We start from the raw sequence: 18,905 nt of genomic DNA, 5'->3' as shown, positions 1-18,905 counted from the left end.
ATCAATGCCTTTGATTCTTCACAACAGACAGGATATAGGTAATGCAAATATAGTTGAACTCTTTTTATAGATAAGGAAACTGAGGGGGTAAAAAGGTGAAATGTCTTATCCATGTTCTTATAATTAATAGGTAGATGAAGGGATAGGAGGACTTCTCATAGAGCAAGGTATTTGGAATTGAAGTATGTCAATCTTTTTACTAAGCCATAGAGCAAAAGAGGCAAGAATAAGGTTGTATCCAGTTGAACTGAGAGTTCTAATGGAGTCCAATAAATGAAACTGGAGAAAAAGGGGAAGAATACAGATAAACAGATGGCAAAACTGTAAACATCTATAAAAGGAAACCAGAAAGACCACAGATCATGGAGGGAAATGACTAGAACAAGTTCTGGGTTTTTTTGGGTTGTTGTTGCTGTTGTTTTTTCAAAGCACAAGGTAGCAGATGCTGGAAGAGAGATTACTGAGAGAAAGAAGATTAAAAAAAAAAAAAACAAAAAACAATCCCACTACTGAAAAGGTCAGTGAACACAGTACTGAAAAGTTAATGTAAATAAACATGTCTCTAATTAGTTAGGAAAAATATATGTAACTAGAAATCTTACCTGAACCCTCAATTAGGAATCTAAAAATTATAAAGCACAACTCTGCTTGCTTACCCCATCTCCTACAAATCACCATTTTGAATTACCATGGGCTCAGTTAGTCCCTTTAAAAGAAATAAATATCTTCCCCTTATCTATGACTTAGCAAATCCCAAACCAAACCACCCCCAATGAGAACAGTAAGAGGACATCTGCTTACTCTTCTTGTCGCAAGTCATTGATGCTGCGGTCTAGTGAGATCATATCACTTGCCACCATATTAAATCCAAACTCTTTAATGCTGGCATGAATGGACTCTTTGTAGTCTGGTCCCAAAACATATGGCTTTGCTTCCTCTCCAGGGCCACCAAGAACACCATGAGGTTCAGGTTCTTTGGGTTCAAAATTACCAATGATTCCTGGGCGGAGCACAGGATCATGGTAGATAAGTGTCTGAGGCTTAAAAGTGAGATATTGTCTCTGGAGGGCATTTTGTTGGTTGATACCCCCAACTTGATGCTCCTGCTCGTTTTTGGCTTTGTTTTTTCTTCTAATAGACTCCAAGTCCACTTCTACCCCTTCCACATGGGGCCAAGGTACCACAGGTTTGAATCTGTCACCCCCAGCAGCTAATCCGTTGCTTCCTCTGTTAAGGAGGGGAGCATTGACATCTCTGCCTTCCTATACAAAGGGAAAAAAGGTATACAATGAGCACATTAGGGCAGAATTTATGAAGCTAATTTTTATATTTTAAGAAAGCAAAAAGAGGCAATGATAAAATAGTTTAAAGTGTAAATCCGAAACAGTTCATTCATTAGAACTTCTCTACTGGAAGGTATCTTTTATGCTGGGAAATATATATATGAAAACATCACTTCCTAGAAAATCCTCTTTCCATGCTAAATAAGAGAGGGCATCCCCTTATAGCATTCTGCTTATGAACCTAGCTTCTTGTCTCAGGTTTCTGAAGGAAACAAATGATTAAGACCCTAAATAGTGAGGGTAATGGGTTACATTAAAATGAAAACTTAAAAAACAGGTTGTGTTCTACAGGATGTGGTTTCTCTGACAGTCCGGCATATGATAAATAAAGCAGCCTGGTGGCAACTGTATTGGGTATCATCTATCATTAGGCTGGCTGGCTCTATGCCTGGAATGGCATGGGACTCAGGTAGGGGTTTGTATTCAATAGACCCGAGTCAGAATTTTCCTGCTCAAGAGAAAAAATTTGAATGGCTCTGACCAGCTCAGTTTGAAGGACCTGGGTTATAAATCATGGTTTGGGACCACAATGTTAATGCCTTTTAAAAGGTAGCAGTGGTATAATGATAAAAATAGCAGCATTCTGCCAAGATTGCCTTACAATTCTCTCCTGTCCCCTTTGTAGCACAGCCCCATGACCAGAGAAGACCCTCAGAATCTTGTTTAAGATGAAGGTACCTGTTAATCAAGTCTGACCTTCTATCTTTTTCTGTCTGCCTCTTTGCAGTTGAAAACAGATACAAGATATAAAGACAAAGCTTTTAGAAAGGAGCTCTTTGACCATAAGAGCAATATGCAGGAATTCTGTTCTATTGGGATTCCAGGAATGATTTCATGAGAGCACGAAAATTAGAGAAACTGGAGAAGACAAAGGCACTTCCAAAGGGTGCTACAGGCCATCTTGCTATAAGGGGCAAAGTCTCAGGGTGGTAATGGCCATACCAATGAACAAAAAGATACAAAACCAGTCCAAGATTTTGCTTTGCATTAAGAGATGATTCTCTTGACATACTGTATTAAAACATACTCTTCTCTCCCTTCCTCTAATCCTCCCACCCCAGTAAATTTACTTCCAATTCTGAGATTCTCTGCTATCTGACAAAAGGAGCCACAAATACAACTAAACTAAAACTTCATCTTCAAAGTGAAGCTGGAAGTAGCACATGAGAGGATACAACAATAAATCTGAAAATCTGAGTTGGAGTTGTGATGTAGTTCATTCAAAGAAAAAGAGGAATTTCCAGAACTCTGGATGATAAGGGGGAAGACTTCAGATCTGTTCTAGAGGATGGGATGATAAATAGCAACTCACATTTTTCCTCACCTAGGTGGAGGTAAATAGGAGAAGTATTATTAATTTCCATTTTACAGATGAGGAAACTGAGTTTCAAGGTGGCTAAATGACTTGCTCATGATCCTATAATCAGTATGTAAATTGGTTCATCTTAGATTTCTATGAAAGTGATTGGTTTTGGGTTAGAACAAAGATTTCATTGGTGTAAGAAATTATGGTTAGGAAATTCCCTATATTTATTCACAGAAGAACCTGTTCTACAACTTAGTCTTATAGAGTTCCCTGAAATGCTATCAAGTTAAATGACTTGCCCAGGAAAAAGCAGCCAGTGTTTGTCAAAGACAGAAGCTGAACCGGGACTTAATGATTCCTAAATCAGCTCTATTCACTATACTGCGTTACCAGCCAAAAATATGAGTCATGATGAATGTGATCATTCTTGAACTCATGCAGGGCTCCATTTCTGCGCCATGAAGCAATGACAAGAAAAAGAGTTGCTAGAAGAATCTTTAATTGATTTAAATCCCATGTCTGTCTACCTTAAAAAAAGCATTTTGATCTCTTCTTGAAGATCTTTAATCCCTGGCTAAGATGACAAGAAAAGATAATGATAAATGTTGGGGGCGATATGGGAAAATACTAATGCATTTTTAGTGGAGTTGTGAACTGATCCAACCATTCTGGAGAGCAATCTGGAACTATGCCCAAAGGGCTATCAAACTGTGCATACCCTTTGATTCAGCCGTGTCTTTATGGGGTCTGCAGCCAAACATCATAAAAAAGGGAAAAGGAGCTACATGTGTAAAAATATTAGTAGCAGCCCTTTTTGTAGTGGCAAAGAACTGGAAACTCAGTTGAGGAAAAGCTGAATAACTTATGGTATATGAATGGTATGGAATATTATTATTCTATAAGAAACAATCAGCAGGGTGATTTTAGAGAGGCCTGGAGAGACTTATATGAATTGATGCTGAGAGAAGTGAGTAGAACCAAGACAACATTGTACACAGCCACAAGAATATTGTATGACGATCAACTGTATTGGATGTATTGGATTTCAATAATAAGGTAATTCAGGCCAATTCCAACAGACTTGTGATAGAGAGGACTGTGGAGACTGAATGTGGATCATAATATAGTATTTTCACTTTTTTGTTATCGTTTGCTTGCTTTTTTTTTTCCTTCTCATTTTCCCCCTTTTGATCTGATTTTTCTTGTGCAGCATGACAAATGTGGAAATATGTTTAGGAGAATTGCACATTTAACCTATGTTTAACTTAGAGGAGAGGGTGACAGGAAAGGAGAAAAATTTGGAATGCAAGATTTTGCAAAGGTGAGTGTGGAAAACTATCTTTGCATGTATTTTAAAAATAAAAAGAAATGATTAATTTTTTTTTTAATCTTCAATCCCAAAGATTTTTACTGTGTGTTTTTGAAAAGACAAGAAGTAGAGAGAACAGGACAATTCTACATTCTAACCCACTAGTCAGAACAAACCCTATGAAAGGATTCTGAAAATATCATAGGTTCTTGGAAATCTGAAATAAGTAACTTCTTATACTTTACAACAGAAATATCAATCAGGCGGTGGCTTGCAGGATACCTCAAACATCCAGGCTAGCCCCATCTAGATTAAAATGTAATTGAGAAATAGTTAAAAAGATAAAGAAAAATACAATAAAAAGTAGTTAATATCACATTTTACAATTAAGTCAAGATATAATCTGCAAGAATCCTTATGCATAAATTAGTGACTCAATTTTTACCTGTTTTTGATACTGTTGCTCCACAATGAGTCCACAAACAGTTTAGGACAGAAACTAGCTATGGATCTTTACTGTTAGAAGGAGTTCACAAGAAAATTCTGTGGTGTGAGAAATCTGCCAAGAGAGACTGACATCGTCTCTGCACCTTAAAGAGCTGCCTGGGGCACTGAGAAGGTTTGCCCAGAGTGACAGAGCCAGCATATGTCACAGGCTAGAATGTATCTTAGAGAAGTTAAGTGACTTATTCAGTATCTCATTGCTAATATGTGTCTGAAGCAGGATCTGGATTCAGGTCTTGATGACACCAAAACTGAGTCATACAGTATGACTTCAAATGTTATTAGATAATTGGATGGTTTAATGCATAAAGTACCAGGTCATGAGACAAGAAAATTTGAGTTCAAATCTGCCCTCAGACACTATGTGTGACCATAGACAAATCATTCAAGTTCAGTTATATATTTTTGTGAGGGTCTTTTGTAATATTTATAAAGGGCTTTACACAGTACTCAGTACATAGTAGACCATATATATTAGCTATTGTCACTGTTAGCAAATAATTGTCATTATATATAATATATATATATATATAAAACTACATAATAAATTATATTAGTTAACAAATATTTGTAGGGCCTGAGATAAAAATATTAATGGAATGGTCACTCTGTATTGTCTATCCAGCTGCATATCATAATCTGAAGCTTTCTGAAGCTAATAAGAAAAGTGAGGGCCAGATTGCCTTTGGGAAATTGCACAGAACTTTCTGTGCTTCTGCCTGTAAGCAGCTTTTTAATAGGCATATTTTTTCTATAGTGTTTTATTTTTTGAGTCATATAATTTTACAGCCATAGAAAGATTGAAATTTGGGCTCATAATCCTAGCCAGCTGCTAATGCTTCCTTCCCTTTCCTTTCAAAAAATGACCGTATGTTGATATTGTATATAATTATGCCATCTCTTCCAACAGAACATAAGCTCCTTGAGGATAGGGATTATTTCATTTTTGTTTTTGCATCTTCAGTGCCTGGTACATAATGGAGACAGGAAATGGTTTTGTGATTTCTTGGATATAAGGAACTTCCACATGAGAAAACTTCCTCTACTACTACAGGTAGATAACTTCCTTGAAATGTATAGTCTTACTATAGAATGGCCTAGAGCATGCACAGTTTAAATGATTTGCCCAAAACTGAGTGGCCAGTTTTTACCAGGGGCAGGACAGATATTTCTGACTTCCAAATGTTGCTTCACACATTATAGGGATGTAATAAACTTGATTAGTGAACTGAAACTCACCCAAAAGACAATGGAGAAGCACATGGTAGATATAAGGAAATTGCAACATTACAGGAGAATAATTATTCTAGAATATAATAGTGTAAAAATTGTCAAGGGGCAGCCAGGGTTGCAAGGGATAGAGCACCAGGCCTGAAGTCAAGAAAGACTTCTTTTTCTGAGTTCAAATTCAGCCTTAGTAATTTACTAATTGTGTGATCTTGAGCAACTTAACCCTGTTTACCTCAGTTTTCTCATCTGTTAAATAAGCTAGAGAAGGAAATGGTAAACCACTTCAGTATGTTTGCCAAGAAAAATCGGGACAGTGGACATGACTGAAAAAGATTGTCACTGGGAAAAAAACATATGACCAGGAAAAAAAGCAGGGCTGGATGAGCAGGAAGAATGGGTCCTATTTCTATGAGCTCATCTCTATTATTTCTATGCAATGTCAAGTTCAGGAGAAGAAAGTGTCTAGTTAGCACGCTGGTTAGCTGTATTGGGGGGATTTACAGGATGATACAGACAAGAACAATGAAGAAGGAATGGACACACATATGGAAAAAATACGCACACTGAAGAAATCACACTCTCCAATTACATAAAGTGACAATCCAACTGAAATCAACTTAGAATCATCAGGTCAGTCTTCCACAGTTAGGAATTCATAAAATGACCATGATAAAGGAATGGACTCCAAACTCCCATACCCTAAGAATATGTACCTTCCCTTCTCCATCACTGAGTGGCAATTAAGAGTCTAATAATAATTGAACAAAAGTAAAATAATAATAATAATTAAAACATGATCTATCTATAAACTCCGGCTGTCTGTTTCTGCAGCCAAATTCAACAAATCCCAACTGACTAAGGGTAGAAAAGAGAATCAATGACCAATCTTCCAAGGTCAGCCTATTCATAGAGTGGAAATATACTGGAAAATAATGTCACTTCTAAGCAGATGGTGGTTAGGTCAGGCTACTCAACACAGCCTCTCCCTATTCCAAAGCTAAAATAAAACTAAATTGTTTACAATATTTTCCCAAGATGTCTAGGCTTTTAAAGGAGTGATATGACCTCAAAGGGATTTAGAAAAATGGTCCTTGGAGATCATGTAAGCATCACTGGCTTAATCAGATTTAGAGTGGTAAGCAAACTGTGACAATAAGCAAAATGTGTACAAAGAATTTAATGGAAGACTTATGTAAAGCCCCAGTTCCCTTCAGGAATTACTTTCGGGTATTCAGCCTTTCAAAAATGGCCACTGCTGAATAATATGCATTCTATTTACAAGATTCCATGTGACCAGGGAATGTTAAGAAATAACCAAGCCAAACCTGGCTCTGCAGCTCAAGAATGTGAACCCAAAATATGATCTTTTCAATAAAGAAAGCTGTTGTCTGCAGCTTCTCTCTGGCTATTTCTACTGAGTCAGTTAGTTTTTACCTAAGGGAATTGGTATTCAGGGTATAATGAATGGGATAGAATGAGTGAGGCAAATAAAACAAAATAAGGTCTCCACCCAAGTCTTAATCTTAAAGGTTCAATGATTATGGGTGGGGAGCATTCAGGGAAGCTCTAATGTCAACAAAGATCCTTGCTTTATACCCCATCTAAAAACCTCACCCAGATGCTAATTACCGATTTCAAAAGCTATAAGGTTAGATCTCATTGGGATCACAGATTGCATCTAGGTTACATAGGACTTTAAATTCTAACAGAAGAGTTTATATTTAATCTAAGCAATAAGAAACCACTGGAAAACTGTAAAAAACAATTAAAAATTAAAAAGGGGGGCTGGACTAGATAGATTCGAAGGTTCATTTCAATGAGATCATCATGTTTAAAAGCCAAAAAATTGGTGCTAGTCAACTAAACTACATCCCACAAATTCTTCTGTTTCTAGGAAAGGGCTGGAATCACTAAAAGGGTGATATACTTAAAAGGTAAATAAACCAGGCCCTAGGTATTCAGGCAGCTTGGACACATGGACATGTTTCTATTGGGAAAAGTAACTACATAGTCACAACATATGAAATATTTATCAGAGCTGCAACAAACAGGGACTCCTTGAGATGGCAGCCTTAGAATATTGCATGTGTGGTTATGTAAACCAACAAAATTCACATCGAGATGCCCTCAGTTGCTATACAGGCGAAATCTGGAATCTGTGTTTGCAAACCTGACTCATATATTGCCTCAATTTTCTAAAAGCAGAGGCTTGCTATACTTAGTGACAACACAGTCGCCTAAAGAAAACAGTTCTATGCATCCTAAATCCCAAGGCCATTAGGTTTACTTTTGCAAACATAAAAATTGGAACCAAAGTGGGGTTGGAGAAGAGAAAGATGGGAAGCTTTTGCAAATATGAAATACAGCCCACTATGAGTTATAGACGTTTGTGAATCACTGCTAGCAAATTTTTAGTTCCAGTGAGTTTTTCACATTTTTTTCCTTTTTCAAATCTTCATATGATTTTGGGCTGCTTCTTCCACCTCAGTAAAAATGCATGTAGAGAATTAAAGCTCATTTTAAAGTCAGTTTAATAATAACAACTAACATTTCGATAGTAGTTATTGTGTACCAGGCATCATGCTTTGAAATTATGATCTCATTTGATCATCACAACAATCCTGGGAGATGGGTGCTATTATTATCCCCATTTTACAGATGAGAAAAACTGAAACAAATAGAGGATAAGTGACTTGGAGGCTGAATTTGAACTCAGGTCCATTTTATTCACCACACTTTTGCTTAAGCAAAACAAAATTAAGAATAAACTAAAGGGATTACACTTCTTTCTTCCACACCGAGAGTGTTTGGGGCATTCTGGAAAATCCAGGTATAATTTTTGGCCCTCTGTATCAGAGAAGAAGTCTGACTTTTTTCTTTTACTTTTATAGGGTGTTTACAGTACCTTACTGAAAATTTTGGGTTAGTATTATTCAATACTATACACAGTTTATTAATTTCAGATTTCCTAAACCTTTTCTGCATCATTTACTGGTCTTTATATGACTTCGGTAAAACTCCTCCCAAATTCCCATTTAATTCCTTATGCCATATGGCAAGATATCAAAACTGCAATGGGGTAAAGTCATAATGTAGAAGGAATAACTAAAAGAATTTATATGGTTCATTCCAAGGCAAAAAAAAAAGGTGATTCTAGGTTAATCCACTGTCATTATGATGGGTAACTGAAAGACTAATAAAATTGAACTTTCATCAAATTTCAAATTAATGATCAAATAGATGGGGAAAATATAAAACAATCAACTGATTAGCTTTTATGAGTAGTTTCAGATCAATGGTCAGACAGATGGGGGAAATGTACCTTTGGGTACACATGCTAAAAAAAAAAAAAAAGATAAACACTTACAAGCTGTCTATAATTTATAGGAATAACCTTTCTTCCCACACACTGAGTAGACCGTCTGTTGAAGATTTATGAGAAGAATAAGAATCTGAGTGGTATCATTAGGTTATTAGATCATTAGATTAGATTAGGAGTCCCCATATCAACACTTCCATAGAATTATGATCTCATTGAACCATCTCTGGCCTATATAGTAACCTAGTGCTGTACCATGTGAGTATGTTGACAAAGATTCAGCTTACATCACTGAGGAGAATATTCACATTGGTGAGATCATGGATCTACTATGGAATTAAAATACTATTAAGAAGCTGATTTGTGAGCATTTAAAATGTTGCCCATAATTATCAGCATACTTCATCCAGAACAGATTAACCTCATTTCCCTTTTTGACAGGATTATTAGACTTATAGGCAAAAGAGAAACTGAAGTATCAAGATTTCAACAGTATTTATAAAAGCTAGAATAAAAGGACAGAGCTAATAAAATAAAATTTAAGAGCAATAGATGAAAAGCATTGTTCTTAGGCTCAGAATTTAACTTCATAAGTTTAAGATAAGTGAATGAATAAAAAAGCCTTCACTAAGAATTTACTATGTACCAGATCCTGGGTTAAGAGCTATAGATTCAAATACAAAAAGCAATATAGTCTCACTATCCTCAAGAAACTTATACTCTGGGGCAGCTAGGTGGTATAATGGATAGCGTATTAGCCCTAAAGTCAGAAGGACCTGAGTTCAAATCTAGCCTCAGACACTTAATACTTCCTAGCCTGATCCTGGACAAGTCATAACCCCAATTGCCTGGGGGGGGGGGGGGGGGGGCGGGGGCGGAGAAGCTTCTTAATCTTTTTTTCTCCAAATTTTCTTTTTAGACCTTCTTTTTCTCCTTCCAATCATTTCTTGGAATTCCCACATTACATGTTAATATATATGTATATACACATATATCATATATATACCTATGTGAATCTACATATACAGATCACAATATGTGTGTATGTTCATCTTACTGAGACCATTATCTCTATTTTAGTAGGGGTAGCAGATTTCATCTTAGGTCCTCTGTAGTTGTGATTGATCACAATTCCTAAGTCTTTCAAGGTTATTTTTACAAGGTTGTTACTATTATATAAATTGTTCTCCTGATTCTGCTTTCTTCACTGAGAAGTAGCTGTTATATTCTTATATTTGTATCCCCAGCCAAAAGGTATTTTTTACATATAATAAATGCTTAATAAATGCTTTTTCATTCATTTTCTATATCTGAGCCAACACATGAGTTCAAATCTTCAGTGACATTCTCATGCACCTCCATTTCAAGAAGATCTGAATTGTTTTTAAAAGGGAAGTATCTGAGGTGCAGTGGATAGAACACAAACCCCAAAGTCAGGAGGACCTGAGTTCAAATGTAAGCTAAGACATTTAACACTTCTTAGTTGTGTGACCCTGGGCAAGTCACTTAACCTCAATTGCCTCAAGGGGGAAAAAAAATCTGTTACTGTATTCTCCCAGGTGTTTTCAGGACTATTCCTTCTAGTTCTCTGATACACTTTGATCTTTTAGAGCAATGCTTTCATCCTTCCTGAACATGAACAAATCTGCCAAGAAAACAAGGCATAGGTAAAAGAAAATAAAAGATCTTTTCCCTAGAGGTGAAATTCATTTTTTTTTAAACTTTTAAAGCAATTATTCTTTATGTTTTTTAAGGGTAACTATTTAAACTACTTTTTAAAAAAATTTTTACAATAGCTCTTTATTTTTCAAAATACATGCAAAAATAGTTTTCAACATTCACCTTGCAAAACCTAGTGTTCCACATTTTTCTCACTCCCTCCCCCATTTCCCCCCTCTCCCAGACAGCAAATAATCCAATATAGGTTAAAGATGCACAATTCTTCTAAACATATTTCCACACTTACTATGTAGAGGTAAAATTCTTAATTATTTTTCTCCAAAATCCTTTGAAAACCAGTATCACATACCATATTCCTTAAAAGGTATGTATCTTTAAAAGCTTCCTAAATTTTGTTAGCCAATATTTAATTTCCATAGCCAACTTCAAATCAATTACACAATTTACAAGCCTGATAACATATTTCCTTCTTTGTATGTATTCTACATTAGAAATCTACCATATATGCATAACCTATATATCTTTGTGAATTTCTTCTCACTTCCTTTTTCTGTTAACATCAATTCTGTTACTGTGGAAAATAAAATGAATCTTCTTGATTCAAAGTATGTATAGAACAATTTTCTACAGACACCTCACACACACACACACACACACATACACACGTTTGTGTTTACATAACCAGCTGCCAAAGACAATTTTAAAGTACAGATCTGAACTTGTCACTCCCTTATCCACTAAGTCCTCCTGGCTCCCTATTGCTTCATTAGCAACAAATACAAGATCCTTAGTTCAGTGTTTAAAGCCCTTAATAAAATGGTTCCTGTCTTTCTTTCCAGATTTATTAATGCATTACTCTCCTTTCTCTTATTCCACAGTCCAGCCCAACTAGTTTGCTCTTTATGTCTCATTTATCTTTATGTCATCTTCCACCTTGATGCTCTTGTATAGGCTATCCCCAATTTCTAACTCATTTTCACTTCTTACTATTGTTTGTTTCCTTAAAACCTCATCTCAAGGAGCACTTCCTTGAAACCTTTCCCGCTTCCCCAAGTCGCTAGTACTTTCCAACCAATGCCTTTGAATTTACTTTATGAATTTTTTTTCCTAACTCTGACATATATCTTCTAAGTAAGCCCCTTACCTTCTAGGAGTTCTAGGAACTCCGTAAATTGCAGAGAAAGTTTCGTCCATGTGCATTGGTAAAGGGAGTTTTCCCATCTGGGAATCCCCTGTATGAATGAATCACAGATCTAGCCTCCATCCTTTTGAATTTATGTTAACAAAGAAGTACTTCTACATGTTGTTTCCTCTGAAAGAATATAAGCTCCTTGAAAGCAAGGACAGTTTCATTTTGTCTTTGTCCCTTAGGTCCTGTTACAGTTTTTGTCACATAATGCTGGGTGCTTGTTGATTATTACACACATATTCGGGAAACTTGTACTTTCCTTCACTTCAACAGAAAAAGAAAAAATAATGATCTGATACCTAAGAATTAGGTTAGATCAAGCCAGACTTCAGAACTATTACCTCTCATTTTCCAAATAGAAATGGAGGAAAAATTTTGAATGGTCTATAAAAGTATTATAAAGTAAAGAACTTCATTATGAAGATGGTGTGTTTTTTTTTTTTAATAGTATAATTTCACTTTTTAATATGTGTCTTCTGGGGCTGTCAAGATCATTAATCTTCTGATTAGGCCTGGATCTGGGAATGACATAATAATGGATATTTCCCTGTGAGACAGGGTACCATTAAATCCTCAGTTCTTTCAAAACAGCATAAATTTGAGTTGGTTATAATCAATCTAAGATATAGTTATTCAAAATCACTTTTGTTTTTAAGGTACATCAATGTACCAAGTCAGCTAGTTAAAATAAGCTTTCAATTTTCAATGTAGTAAGTAAAAGGGGAAAAATGAATTTTCTACATAAACACTATCTTTCTCTGAATTAATATTAGCAGGGAAAGCATTCTCTTAATGCCTAGTACCTTTACCTTTCCTATAGCCTAAGGCAGAGGTTTCCTGTAACACATTTCTGTAGACCACAGGAAATTTTATAGTCAAGCAAAGACCAAATGAGGTAGGACAATGAAGCACAGAATACCTAGCTTGTATGCCATCTGTTGTTAACTTCTTGATATACATCAATTTAAATTCCATTAGCTAGAGCTAATGGAGGGATAGAAGGAATCCAACCCAGAGAGGGAAATAGTTCCTGCTTTTCTCACAAATCTAAAATTATGAGTAGTCATTTCTTTCTTTAGATTTGGATAAAATAACTTTTCAAAGAAAATCTTGTATTTCAGAGAAAAGAAGTGCTTTCTACCTATGGCTAAGTTTAAATATTGGTGCTTATCTAAGTTCCACAAAGCTCATTTTGGGACCCTAAACAGGTTACTGTCCACACAGCCAATTAGTAAATTAACTGTGTTTTTGTGTATATTTCTTTTCAAAGCTAATTATTTGTCTAATTGCTCTGATCAAAGCTATTACCACAGAAAACCATTTGATGAGTTGTGGAAGGGTAAAGAGAAATGGACTTGTGAAATTCAAAACATACTTGTGAGATGAAAACAGCATTTCTTTGCTAAGGACCTTTAATGAGGCTTAAACAATAATTCTGAGAAGTGAAGTAGAAACAGGCATCCAGGCTTATTCCTAGATGTCCCAAAGGACCCTCAAAATGAGCAAGTCCAACGTCGAGCTATTTTCATTCCCCCCTCAAACCTGTTCCTTATTTCAACTTCACGTTTGAAAGCTTGAGGTCAATTCTAACTCTTTCCACCAATTTACATGAATATGCTAATTGTACTTCCTAGTTATTAATATAAAAGAATCCAGCCTCAAGTTATATGGTATAAAGTGCCTTTGACAACCAGTAACTGGCATTAAATAAATTAGCCCAATTTTATCTTTTGGAACCTTTTCTAGAGCATATGTTAGATAATCCCTGAGGGTGTTTAATTTCAGTTTTACATTATTATTTTTGTCTGTAAGGAAGGCTTAGAAGGGCAAGGCTGTATTTGAGGAGTACAATACACCCACCTCAATACTGTGTGATTATTTAGGATCCTGTACAGATAATTAAAGACATAAAACATCTGGGGGCATCATAAGGTTGCAGTAGGTAGGCTATTGTACATTGCTGTATGAATCATTACTGGATTTTTGAAGAAAAGCTTCCAGATATGTTTGGTTCTTAAAATATAACCTGTTTTATGAAAATGTAGTTATTATCATAGAGTAGGTTATGCAAACAAAAAATCCATTAACACACTACTTTGCAAAGTGCTTCATGAGAGGTGTGGGTGAGGATGGGGGAGGTTTTGTGAATCTGTAAGCAGTACAATGGATAGAGTACTTGTCTTGGAGTCATCTAACCTGAGTCGGCCTTAATCTTATTTTTAAAAAATAGAGACAATGATAGTACCTCTCTCCCTGAGTTGTTGTGAGGATCAAATGAGAAAACATTAAAATGCTTTATAAGCCTAAAATACTATATAAATGCTATAACTTTCTTAATGTTATATATTATATAAACATTATTATATAATCTTAAGTTTCTCTGTGTGTTCTCCACACACACACACACACACACACACACACACACATATATAGACACATATACACGATGATGAATGCATGATGAAATGAGTAGGTGATGCACAGATTTTTAAACAGAACCATTTGATGGAATAAGAAATATAAATGAACACTGCAAAACTTCAGGATAATGGCAACAGAGAGTTTGGAGCCAGAAGATGAGAGACAAATCCTGTCTCAGACATTTATTCGTTATAAGTGAATGTTTAACTACTCCTTGCCTTTTTTTTTTTTTATTTTGAAAAAAAAAAAGGGGGGGGCGGTTAGGGGAGTGGGGAATAAGATAGAGTTGGTCTAGATACTCCCTTTCAATTCCAAATCTTTATTCTTATGAACAATTCCTGAGGGAGAAGTAACATTAACAACTAACAGAGTTAATATGACTAAAATTAAAACCCCAGTTAACACTTCTCTGTCTATTCATACAGCCCCTTGTGGGTTCTGATTGTTTATCCAAATTGGTTAGGTTTTTTACTACCTGGGAAAGCGTAGGGTTGCCGTGCAACCTCTTGCAGATAACTTATAAATTGCAATTAAGTTTAATGTCAAAACCATTCCTTTGGACAAAGAGGGTGATATCCCGGTGGATGCTTCTTACAGAGAAGTACTCATTTATCATCATGCTTTAGTTCTATCCACTAACATGATAGTTACATAGTATAATTGAATAAAATGGTCACATCACTATTCCTAACCCATCTTTCCACTTGGTAATCCCAGTGAATCACCACTAATGACTCCTGAATCTTCTCTAAAACCTTATAGAAAATTATATCAAAGAGAAAACTAGAAACGTTTCTTGTGACTTCTTGAGGAATGGTTAAGGAGGACAGCAAATGTGTAGAAATTAAACTTAAAAACAGGGTCAAATCAGGCATTTGTGCATTGACAGTATGTAATGTTCTGATGAAAGTTTAAAAAGCAATGTCCTTAGATTTAGGGTGAGGCTTGGGAAAACATATGTTTGGTATAAAATAATGCTTTTTAGAGGGGGGGAAAATCACCTGTGGAAAAGAACTGAGATATTTTAGGACAGATATTCAACTAGAAATAGAGGGTGACAGAAGGGTGGCAATGCCACTCATTTCATGTCAAGACTAAGAATTCATATTAGGAGGGTGAGATGAAGGAAGGACATCCAAGACAGTTGGGGAAGGGACAACAGACATTCATATGGTCATGTGTTTAAAAAAAAAATCAAACCAAAAAAAAATACAAAAAAACAAACCTTTCCTGACATTTTAACTCTTAGCCAGCAATGTTCTTCTGTCAATCAAGTTAATGTTTAAATAGGCTTCAACAATAATTGTGACAATAATAATGATGAAGGAATAGGTATAGTTTGCTCCAGTACGTCGGAAGCCCTGAAAGTTGCAGAGCTTGAGATCTGGATGCAGCACAGAAAATCTTGACTATTATAAGAAAGACATCTTTAGTAGCTAAAGGGGCTTAGTTTGGACTGACACTTCCTCTATCAAGCTCATAACTGAAGCTACCAGAATCATGGAAACCCCTGAAATGCTCCCAAGTCCTAAATTCCATCAGGGGACATGGATTTTTACTCCCACTGCCAGCCCTGGCAGACCTCCCAAAGGTGTGAACATTCCCTAACATCTGAGAAGGGCTACAACAGCAAACCAGTCAGCCTCTCTTACTTAACTGTGATGAAAGTCACCTCAATTCAACAGGCATTTATTAATCACTTACTGCACAGTAGAGTATTGGGGCTGTTTGAAATACAAAATGAGTAAAATGAAATCCCTGAAATGTTGGCCCTCAAGAATGAGGGTAAGAAATAAATATAAACAACCCCACTATATTATATGACACGACAAACTTATCAGAGAAATTGATATGAAGCTCTATGTGATGTTGGAGGAGAAAAGAAAGTAGTTACCAAAAAAGGCAGACTTTGTGTAGGAGATAACATGCCCTTAGGTTTTTAAGGAGAGGTGGATATAAATGCAAAGGGAAAAAGGATTAGAGAGGACATTACAGATACAGAGAATTAGCATAATCAAATGCCTAAAGGTGGGAACTTGCTGAGCACACATTTAGAAAAAAGGAGAAATGGAGCAAGAGTAGGAAGGGCATTCTGTGTCAATATTGTCAACTACCACAAAGATCAAGGAGGATGGGGACTGGAAATAAAATGGGTTTGGCAACCAAGCAATCATTTTTGACTATTAAGAGAACCATTTTAATAGATTAGTGGAGACAAAAGACAAACTACAAAAGACTGAAAATAGAAGGAATGATGATGAAATCAATGTATTGGGTCCTCTGCAACTTTTCTCCAATGTTTAGCTGTTAGAAAAGATAGAATCATAGTTGGATGAGGAAGAAGGGTCAAATGAAGGTCTTTTTTTTTTTTTTTTTTTTTTTTTTTTTTTTTTTTTTTTTTTAGATTTGGAACAAACAAAGCAAAGAAGAATGAGCTAGCGAAGGGGGAAAGCTTGAAGATAGGAAGGATGAATAAAAAGATGAATAACTGACATTTATATAGCACTTTACATTTTCCTAAAGTGCTTTGCCAACGTCATCTTATTTGATCCTCAAACAATTCCATGACATAATATTCCAGATATTAAAGCTAAATTCTATAAGTAAGGAAATTGAGCCTCAGCAATCGAGTGATTTTCTCCCTAGTTACCCAATTAATTATGCCAGAGCTGAAATTTGAATCCAATCAATAAACATTTAACTGCTGCCTGGGTGATGGGCACTGTGCTAACCACTGAAGCAAGTCTTCCTGACTACAAATACACTCCTCTCCCTTTGGTACTTGTGGAGAAAGCCTAATGCATGAGATTAGTGATGAAGGTGTCTAGTTTTGATGAGGAGCGGGGGAGACCTCTAGTGACAAGAGAACAGAAGATGAGAGTGGATAATGTTGCTAAGAAGCTTTGAGGAGTGGATGAAGGGAGCTGAGGGAACTCAAACCCAGTGAGGGAACTCCCTGAAGTAGAAGGCTAAATCATCTGGTACACATATGGCAGCTGGGTATTTGAGAAGAGAGAAAAAAGTTGGGGACAATCACTAAGGAGAAAGGTAGGGAATCAACATGAGTAGAAAGGAGGATTTTCCAGCAGTGCTCAGAACACAGCTGGAATGATGTATAAATGGGTAGTCTGAACAGTCCTTACTATTTTGTGAACCTCTAGAGAACAAGGCACTTGCTGCTCTGCACTATCATTTCTTTCTCTGAATGTCTCTTGTATTCACTGCCTTCTCCATTCTCTTTGCTAACCCACTTGAGTTCAGTTAATTATCAACTCAGGATTGGATTACTGCCCCAGCTTTCTAACATCCTTCAAGCTCACCCTCCATCCTAAACATTGCTATTGGACCAATTTTCCTTAAGTACTGCTTTTTACCCTGTCATTTGAACTGAGACTCAAAAACATATAATGGCTCCCTATTGCCTACTATATCAAGTCTCAAATCTCCTGCCTGGCTTTCAAAGTCTCTCACAAGCAAATGACACCTGTCTAACCCATCATTTCCTGCTACTCTGAAAGAAACGTCTTCCTCTTCAGTCAAGGAGGCCTTCTCCTTTGTTCCCTCATGTACGATACTCATTACTATTTCTATTTATTTGCTCATGTTGTTCTCTGTCAGTCTAAACTGTTCCTTTTCCTTTTCTCCAAAAATTACCCATCTTTCAATGCCCAACTCAAATCTTACCTCTTTCAGAAAGCTTTTTCTGACTATTTCAGTCCACAATTCTTATATGGACCATCTTTATCTTACGGAGGTAAATATATGGTTCAGTGGATACTACTGGATTTGGAGTCAGGAAGAGCTGGAGTCAAATCCTGCTTTGGATGTACTTACTAGCTATGTGATTCCAAGCAAGTAGTTTAACTTGCATTTGTTTCCTCATCTATGAAATGGGGATGATAATAGCACTTATTTCATCAGATTTTTGTGAGGATGTTTGGTGTGTTTTTTTTTTTAAGTTCACTTTATTGAGATTGTTTTGAGGGCATAAAAACATTCTTGCAAATTTCAATGCATTACAAAATGCTAGTTATAGCATGCCATTTTGTTTTCTTTCTCATTTTTTTCCTTTTTGATCTGATTTTTCTTGTACAGCAAGATAATTGTATAAATGTGTGTGTGTGTGTGTATTCGATTTAACATATATTTTAACATATTTAATATATTGGATTACTTGCCATCCAGGGGAGAGGGAGGGGGGGAGGAGGAGGAAAATTGGAACACAAGGTATTTCAGGAGTCAATATTAAAAAATTATCCATGCATATATTTTGAAAATAAAAAGCTTTAATAAAAATATTATTGCATGCCATTCAAATGACTTTTAATTATTTCATGGTTTTGTCTCTCCAACTCTACTGTAAATTCTAGGTTTTGAAAGGAAGTCTAGTCTGGAGTCCTGCTTGTTTTCCATTTTCCATTGTACCTAACACATATGTATTAGAATTAATTCACATCTTTTTTTCTTTTAAGAGAAGCTTTTCTTTTAAAATACATGTCAATGATCAATTTTAATTTGTAGAAGCAGTAAAATGTTCAGAAGATAATTTAAAAACCTTTATAATTAACATACACTTCAGATTGTATTCAATTACTACTTCCCCC

General features: G+C 35.8%; 1 protein-coding gene across 2 annotated transcripts in view; it reads right to left on the bottom strand.

Annotated features, from left to right (window-relative positions):
* GALNT7 (polypeptide N-acetylgalactosaminyltransferase 7) overlaps window positions 1–18,905 on the bottom strand; it is a 194,121-nt gene that overhangs the window by 90,487 nt on the left and 84,729 nt on the right. For both annotated transcript variants that reach the window (XM_051965899.1, XM_051965898.1), the window contains exon 2: window positions 802–1,262. In XM_051965899.1, the coding sequence (XP_051821859.1) occupies window positions 802–1,262 (461 nt within the window). The remainder of the gene's footprint in view (window positions 1–801; window positions 1,263–18,905) is intronic.

This window comes from Antechinus flavipes, chromosome 6, assembly GCF_016432865.1.
Source record: "Antechinus flavipes isolate AdamAnt ecotype Samford, QLD, Australia chromosome 6, AdamAnt_v2, whole genome shotgun sequence".
Taxonomy (NCBI): Eukaryota; Metazoa; Chordata; class Mammalia; order Dasyuromorphia; family Dasyuridae; genus Antechinus; species Antechinus flavipes.
Note: the sequence above shows the minus strand (reverse complement) of the source record. Positions and strands in the feature narration are given on the sequence as shown.